Raw genomic sequence first — 8,959 nt, 5'->3', positions numbered from 1 at the left:
ATCCCGGTCGGAACCCCCCTACCCCTTTCGCCTTACCCCTACCCCCCCCCCCTAACAAAAAAAAGAATATTTTTTTTTCCTTTCTTAAAATATGTACGAGGTATATGGAAAATGCGTACATGCTCAACTGTGGAGTGGGAGGTTACTGGTAAGGTGTATTCGGGAAATTGAAGGGTGAATCCGCGGAGTAAACAGTGAGTTATATTCAGGCAAAGCAAAAGCCGCAAACAGTCATTGATGGATCCCAATGAAGCTCCATTATCAACTTCTCCGTCAAACTTCAATTTCAGCCAGCAACGTCATTTTTACCTAGCCGTCGACAGATTTCAGTTCAAAATGGTAATTTTCTTACTCTCCAATTTCGTGAACCATTAACTTTTCAATCTTATTGAGATGAAATGAAATAAAACAGGAGACTTTGGTGGATCTGTTGGGGATGGCTGGCCGGCTTCGGTGTTTACCTATTGTAGTTAGCTGCAGCACTCGTGACGAGCTCGACGCTGTCTGTTCCGCCCTTTCTACTCTCTCACATATTACAATTGCCGCTCTGGTTATATCTCTCAGCAAACCTTTTTCCTCTTCAATGCAAACTTTTCCATTTACTTTTAAAATTTAATAGTTACTGATTGATTAATTGAATGATAAACATGTTATTTGAATGAAATTTGTCTTAACTGAGGGAAATTGATCTAGAGTATCCCAACTTGTTCGGGATTGAGGGTTGTTTGATTGATTGAATATAAATTGTGAAAATTGCAGTACAGTGATCTTGCTGAAGCGGAACGTGCAAGGGTTTTAGCTAGGTTTAGACAGGCTACAATGAGGTGGAACAAGCAGGCTACAACTGAACATGGAGATGCAGGGGAAACAGAGAAAGAAGAGGAGAAATCTAATTTGATAGTTGTCACGGATGCTTGCCTTCCCCTTGTTAACTCTGGCGAATCACCTGTCAATGCTCGTGTCTTGATTAATTATGAGCTACCAACAAAGAAGGTACTCGTCTTGTAGGCTTTATATTACCTTAATCATTCTTTCCAACATTTTAATAGCTCTTACTCGTGGGACTTGAAGATTTGTTAATTGGAGGTGTGACTTTTAATTGTTGATCACAGCACTCGTTGTGAAACGAAAGCACTGTTCTCGGTTTGGAATTTAGAATAGGAGAGAGCTAACTTTTAAAAAGTAGGAACGAGTGAACCACAAATTTCTAAAGTTGACCTTTGACCTACGTCCACTCAGCTATTGAAGTTCCATTATTTCCTTCCTTTCGGATTCTTTCATAAGGCGTTGTCCCATAACATGCAGCCTAATTTTCTCTGTTTGAAACAGTGTTGTCAAAGGCGTGCTTAAAGCGCGCTTAAGCCCTGAAGCGAGGCTCAAAACATGTTGAGCGCTTCGCCTCGCTTTGTGGGCGCTTCAGTGTCACATCAAGGTTCTAAGGCATACTTTTCCTTGCCAATGAGTGTGATCCTGAAAAGGCGACACTAAACAATAGATATTTCACTTTATCGTAATTTTTTTTTCAAATTTTTTTTGTCCATATATTTGTTATTTATGCTTATAATTATTGGTCCTGGACTACATATACATATTTTTACTTTTTCTCAGGTTGCGCCTTTTTTCATTAAAGCACACGCTTTATTTGCGCTTTGCGCTTAAAGCCCCAATGGACCTTAGAGCTTTTTTGCGCTTTTCGCCTTTGATAACACTGGTTTGAAAGTGAAACTGAAAACGATGCCAGAATATGACCATATGAGAGTTGGTATGTAACATCTGGGTTTAAAGATAACAATACTAACTTAATATAACTGTTAGAATAACTATCAGATTGGAGGCATTGAGCTCTTAGATCAGGCCGCAAGGATGTCAAAGTTAAAATTAAAAGTTCAGACTCTATGAAAATGCCCTCGAAAGTTGGAAGTATGGAGAAGTACTTTAAAAATTGAGGATATTAAGATAAGTAGAAGTAGGACAAAATATATTCATGGTAAGTTTAGCCTCTTTAAGAAGAATGAAGTTGAAGTGAGATTAAGTAAAATTATGGTGCTGAAATGCAGATAATTCAAATATCTTGGTACAAACGTCTAAGATATACACGATAGATGGAAATGTAACACATAAAATTGAAATAGGATGGCTGAAATGCAAGAGAGCTATGGGAGTGATATGCGATAGAAAAATACCTATCAAAGTGGAAGGTAAGTTCCATAAGATGGGTGTGGAGCAATGTTTCACAATATTGTCTGGGAATGATATGGGCCTCTAAGCCCCAAGATATCATAAGTGTTGTATAGATGTGAATATTAATATGAAATTTTATTTATACAAGATTAGATAAGGTTAAGAATGATTTCTGACAGAATGTAACCAAATATATTGGTCCATCCATAGATGCAATATATGATGATTGAAAATGCTAAAATTGAACGAGGTAGACATAAAATTACATGGAGAGAAGTTCTCTTAAAAGACTTATTATCTCTAATCCATGCAAACTTAACCAAGAGCATAACAACATAAGCAAATGATCCATATAGGTAGGGGTGGCAAAATGGCTCAAAGAAAATAGTTAACCACCCATATTATCCACTAAAAAATGGGTTGGATAATGAACTTTTTAAAAACGGGTCAAATGTGGATAAGAACCATATTATCCATTTAGAAAATGGATAACCAATGAGTAACCAATGGATAATCAATAGGTCTAACTTTTACATTTGTAAAGCCTCAAATTGGGGGTTCCTCAAGTTAGGGAGACTAAGAATTCTCCCAAAAGTGATCATATACAAGAAGTCATGGATAATATGGGTAACTCATATTATCCGCCGGTTAACCCGTTTTTTATCCGTATTAAATATGGGTCGGGTCGGATAATTGATCCGATTTTTCATTACCCGTTTTCGACCCGAACCATACCCGCCCCGCCCCGCCCCGCCCGCTTGTCACTCCTACATATAGGCAATACCAATAAGTTTGAACATTCTCGGAATGCCCCCATCTGACACTCCTATTTAACCCAGTTATTTTTTGCTTTTCAAAAATTAGTTTGAATTAAGACATTGTTATTGTTTCTACACTTACATTTGGTCATGTGTTTTCCAGACTGTTTTCAGTTTTGTTGGAGGTTTATGTGCAGTGTAGAAAACTACGTGACGTTTGTAGAATCTTTAGTTTCAGATAATCTCTAGTTTGCCTTAAAGTACATTATTTAATATTGGAATAAACTGAATGGATCTGAATGGATGTAGAGAATTCTTATAGTTGATCCCAACTAGTTTAGGATTTAGCTGTAATTGGTAGATTGGTTGTGTAAATGCACTCAAGGATGTTTCAATAGGATTCGTATTTCATAGGTTGACGCTTAAATGTGTGTAAGAGTGAGGTGCTATATAACTTCTTATTTTTTCATTCAAGTTCTGGATTTTATTTTAAGACGGATAGACATACAATTCATGAATTGCCGGATCCAATTAGAAGCCAAAAAAACATATTAAGAAGGTACACCGAGCAAATGTAACTATGTACTTCTCCAAATTGTTTTTGCCTACTCTTGTTTGCTTTCTTGTTAATATGACTTGGTGATTAGAAGTCCAATGGACAAAATGGTCTAACGATTTAAACATTGAAAAGAAACTAAAGTTGTAGACCCCCCCCATTTATTTTTTTCTTTTCTTATTTTGCAGGGGGGGGGGGGGGGGAGAGGAGGTTGTATAGTGACTGCAATATGGGGAGGGTTGCTCCTATTGTTATTTTCTGCCTTACATGAGCAGCAATTTGAATTGCTTTTTAATTATATTTTTCATAGATGAAAGATATCATGTCATTGCACCTCTCTGATGACCTGAGTAGAAGTGAATCACCACGTGGTTTTGGATAATTGATGTTCGCAAAACAGCTCTCCAACTATGTGAGGAGACGTGCGTCACCACGTGGTTGGGGATACTTGACGTTTGCATAACCAACTTAATCTTAGTAAGCGGTGCAATAAGAATGACTTTCCCCCTTCGACCTGTGAAAGAAATGAACCTTGGGCTTAACTTAAACCCAAAAGGTAGCTCATGAGGTGAGGATTTCCCAAGTGCATATAAGGAGAACACCCATCCCCTTCACCACCGATGTGGGACTCTTCAAAACACCCCCTCCCCCCACGCGCAGGACTGGATATCTGGAGCGTAGACAATATAAGATGAGGCCCAACATCGGGTAATAATGAATTGGGATGGGCGTGGCTCTGATACCATGTGAAAGAAATAGACATTGGACTTAACTCAATCCCAAAAGCTAGCACATGAGGTGAAAATTGCCTAAGTCTATATAAGGAGACCACCCATCCCCTTCACCATCGATGTGGGACTCTTCACACCTCCCCTTCCCCCACGCCCAAGACTGGATATCTGGAGCGTGAACAATATAATACGGGGGCCCAATATCGAGTTGACGATGAGTCCTGCTCTGATACCATGTGAAAAAAATGGACCTTGAGCCTAACTCAAGCCCAAAAGCTAGCTCAGGAGCTAAGTATTGCCCAAGTCCATGTAAGGAGACCACCCATCCCCTTCACCACCGACGTGGGACTCTTCACACCACCAAACCTGTTTACATCAAGAGACAACCTACCACCATGTTCCAGGATAATTCGATGTGTGTATATAGATTAGGATCAGAGGACTTTTAAGGATTTGCCTGCTGATTAGGCAGAGAAGTACACAATGAGGAACCACAACAACCAAAGGTGAATGAGAGCAATTAGTCAGAGATTAAGGCTTAAAACCTCAAACATGAAAGATAACCCGTTAATTGCTCCAGAGATCCAGACATGCAAGTAAGGTTTGCTTGATTGGAAAACCCTAACATCAGTCTAAGAGAAATTATCATGATCTTGCTTGTCAGACCCTTAATCTGCTCTAAAACCATGTCGGCTGAAGTCATCACCAATTTGAAAGATTTGCAACACAAGATAGAGAGAAAATTCCAGTGTATTCTATATTCGTGAAAGAAGAATATGAACATATGGAGAGTTCTCATAGCTGGGAATGCATTAAATATGTATCTTCACTGACTTTAGCTGAAAAAAATATATCCAGAAGCTATGCACAAACAACCAATAAGCTGCACAATATGTGTAAGCTGTTGATAAATAATAAATTGGGCCTAGTCAACTTAATGAACAACTTGACTGATAAGCTGGGGCTAGCAGCCCAAATGCTGCTGCCATTTACTGCATTGATGATCCAGTCAAGAGATATCCTATTTCTGCACATATATAGTGTGTATATGTGGCTCCACTCACTTAGCTGATAATTAATATACGTGTGAAACAATAAACTCGATATACTCTTAAATGCGCATTTGCAATTCCCAACTTGTTTAAGATTGAGGTATAGTACTAGTTGTTGTTATTGGGGTTGCAATTATCTTTTTTTTCTCCATGAGTATAATATGTATCATGGGCGCACCCAAGGGTGTGACCTAGCGGTCAATGAAGTTGATTAGAACAATGAGGTTTTAGTTCAATTCCCTACGAGGCAAAAAAATACTAGGTGATTTCTTCTCATCTGTCCAAGCCTTGTTGGATAGAATTACTTGGTACATGTTGCTGGTGGGAGGTAGCAAATATCCCGTGGAATTAGTCGAGGTGCGGACAAGCTGGCCCGAACACCACATTTATTAAAAAAGAATGTATCATTGGCTGATGAGAGTCTTCTTGTTCTTTATTCTTTAATCTTATTATTACTCCTCATTTCTGTTCTTCGGGAGCACATCTGATCCTTGAAATTGTTGGAGGGAGTTTCTCTGAGCATGTATAGTGAAAGAAATAGTCTACTTCATTTGACAATTGCATTTAATTGTTTGAATTTGTGTCCTGTACTTTAGAACTTGCAGATGTACTTACTTTGTTGTTGTGCTCTTATGTAGGAAACATATATGAGGCGCATGGCTACTTGTTTGGCAGCAGGTTCTCATTCCATACTATAGAAGTGAATTTGACAAGAGAATAGATGAGACTTGAGAGAAGAAATAAGAGGATTGGAAGTAAAGAAAAACAACACGAAACATAACTAATACTCGCAGCATATCCTTTATAACTCTTATTCACCTTGGAGTCAGTATGAAGGATGAACAATCCCTTCCTTCAAACTCCTTTATTTCCCCCCCTCATCATGTGTTTCGACATAATTCATAACTGTGCCATGTTAGCTTTGTTTTTCTTGATCATATCACATAAGTTTCTGGATTATGTGCAGATGGAATTGCGATCAACATGGTTGTTGGAGGCGAAGTTGTTACTATCAAAAGCATTGAAGAAAATAGTGGCCTTCTCATAGCAGAAATGCCCATCAATGTAAGTTTTTAATTTGGTTCCTCTTGTTTATTATCGCATGGAAACATCAGTTTAATGCCAGGAATGAGATTATGGGTTATTTGGACCCGTGTGCTGTTGTATTGCCATTTGCCAGAGCGTATGTGCACGATTATCTCTTATTTCCGTTCTTTTGAAGTTCTAGATTGTCTCAGTAACGTTTGCATGTCAACTTTTGACCATGCTTCTGAGCAGATTTTTGAGATGCTGTGAAGGGATGAAGCCATGCAAATGTCATCTAAACACATGAGATTCCAAGTAATTAGGTATTATGATTAAAAAGTTCTCCACTTTTGTAGTACTATCTTTGAGTGTTATTTGGCTGCATGATATTTACCATGTAGGTAGCATTTCATTGTTCGACTAGATTTTATAAATATTATTTTTCCTCTTGCCTCTTTCATTTCTTTAGCTCTTCTTTTTTAGTAATAAAAAAGGAAGATAGGTTCACTTGCTTAAAAGGAGAGAAGAGTTCTGTTGATGAATTTGGATCATATTGCAGTGCTTTGTCAATTGTATGGGCACAAATGAGGGTTGATGACCTGGCCATTTTTCTTGGGGCGTAGGTTTGGATGAATGTGATATTCATCTTCAAGATGATTTCAGTTCTGGCATAACATAGCTCCTTGCCTATGTCAATAGGAACGGGGCTATACAAATTTATTAGCAATCTGAAGGTACTCTACATGAGATGTGAATTAGGGAAGGTTCAAATGGTCGCTACGTTTAAGTTGGAGCAACTGGGGTCTTCCACACGTAAAACCTTTATTGGGCCTTGCCAATTTACTTCAGTTCATTTATGCATGATGTCCAATGTTGATTATATAAATGGTAGTGAGGAGATTGCATTCTTGATTTCAACCCTCCAAGGGGTTATGCCCTAGAAGGGTCCTGTTATCTTGAAACTTAGGGATTGGTGATGCTTTGGTGCCGGTCAATCTTTCTAGATGATCTGTGGAGTTCTTGTTCTTGGCTTTAGTCATTTCCATAGCTTCACTTTTCAATTTTTACTTGAATAGTCCACTATCTTTCACAAATGCGGCCATTGAACTTGGTTAGCTGTAGCCACTGGCACATTATCACAGTTTTCCGTCACGGGTCATATTGCATGAGAAAGGGGAGGGACAACCTATATACTTTGCTGCCAACTGATATGGCCTTTACTTTGAAATTACAAGATTTTGACTTGGAGGACTTTTAGTGTTACTGTTGTTGAACTTTAATGAATTGATCATCTAATAGGCATAGAGCTGGAAACCGTATTAAGTGTTTGTAATGTTGTAATTCCAATTTTCTGAGAGAAGAGAAGTTGATAGAAGGAAAAGAGAATCATAGTATAAAGACAAGAGAGAACAACTTCTTTAATTTACTAGTATGTATTATTATCTTAGTCAGTTTGCTCAAAGTCTTCATCTCTATTTCATCATATATCTTTTATCCCCATTCAAAGACTGATTTGGTTGGGACCGGGAGATTGGTCTGAAGCCAAATAAATTAATTGGGATCTATCTAAGAAGATTTTTGAATAGACCTGCTCAGGCCCAGATCTATGAATGAGTTGCATGATGTGGAGCAGATTTTTTAGGTCTAGCTTTTAGTCCCCACACTGTTAAAAAGGTTATATTTGTGACTGCTTTGCAGATAATGACATCCATTAAAATCTTGACTCCAAGAGGTTAGATGTGTACCATTTGAAGCTTCTTGTTGTAAATTTCTGGATTTTAACCAACACTTCAAACTATACTAAGTATATTTTGCTGTGCTTTCTGCTCGGCCCCTCAAAGGCCTTTATCTCTATTTGCATTATATATCTTTTCTCTCCATTCGAGGAGATTGTAGTGACTATGGAGGTGTATCCATAGATTTACGTATGTAAATTTGGGTGAAATTACCAAGAAGAAAGAAGCAAAAAAATGCTACTAGAGAACAAGACTATTTTTGTGGGAAGGTAAGATGTATTTTCTCCAGGTCGTTTTCTTTTCCCTAGTCTATGTCTAATTTCACATACAGTTAGATCCCCTCAATTGTACTTGAGTAAAGTTTTATGCCCAATTAGCTATGATATTCTTGATAAAAATTGCAAAATAAGTGATTGCTACATTCTTGCTGTTTTTGGAAAACAGTTGAACTTTCAATCCTTAATTCGATCTTGATCCCCTAAACCAAATATGGGATAGAGAAAAACGAAAGCTTGCAAGGTGTCTTCATTTGATTGTTCCAAGAATTATACCTTGGTTAGTCTTGAGGGAAAACTAATAATACCCTAGGCTTTCACTGAAGGAATTTGGATCTTGTCTAACTATGTAGTCTTCTTCCCAATGATGAGTTCCGGTTGTGCTTTTACTCTACAATTTACTCTATTTACTATTTATAAGAAAGAAGGAAAGGTCCATTCGTTAATCAGTGGTCTAAAAGAGTTAGAATCATTTCCCTCCAATCCCAGTACTTCACAGTGTCCCATTACCATCCTTCCAAAAAGTAACTTGTATAGCCAATATTTTTTTTTTATTGTAAAAAAAAAATCTATTTCAAGGGTTAATTTCGTAGATGATTATTAACTTTTACTTTATTGTACCAAGTCACTAAAATTTTCTTATA

General features: G+C 37.7%; 1 protein-coding gene across 3 annotated transcripts; it reads left to right on the top strand.

The window, feature by feature from the left end:
* Positions 1-93: 93 nt before the first annotated feature.
* LOC109218652 (ATP-dependent RNA helicase FAL1) lies at positions 94-8,347 on the top strand. Of its 3 annotated transcripts, none has more exons than XR_002066801.1 (7): positions 94-339; positions 413-550; positions 760-993; positions 5,917-5,956; positions 6,246-6,343; positions 6,557-6,627; positions 8,003-8,347. XR_002066801.1 is itself a non-coding variant. In XM_019383023.1 (6 exons), exons 1-6 carry the CDS (start codon positions 238-240, stop codon positions 6,572-6,574), a joined length of 630 nt encoding a protein of 209 aa, XP_019238568.1. In that variant the 5' UTR covers positions 94-237; the 3' UTR covers positions 6,575-6,846. The 3 variants fall into 3 exon arrangements, 1 of the variants encoding a protein (XP_019238568.1); XR_002066802.1 differs by lacking the exon at positions 8,003-8,347 and adding an exon at positions 6,864-7,773; XM_019383023.1 differs by lacking the exon at positions 8,003-8,347 and having other exon boundaries at positions 6,557-6,846.
* Positions 8,348-8,959: the final 612 nt, after the last annotated feature.

Source organism: Nicotiana attenuata, unplaced genomic scaffold, assembly GCF_001879085.1.
Source record: "Nicotiana attenuata strain UT unplaced genomic scaffold, NIATTr2, whole genome shotgun sequence".
Taxonomy (NCBI): Eukaryota; Viridiplantae; Streptophyta; class Magnoliopsida; order Solanales; family Solanaceae; genus Nicotiana; species Nicotiana attenuata.
The sequence above is the reverse complement of the archived record's forward strand: the minus strand, read 5'-3'. Positions and strand labels throughout refer to the sequence as shown.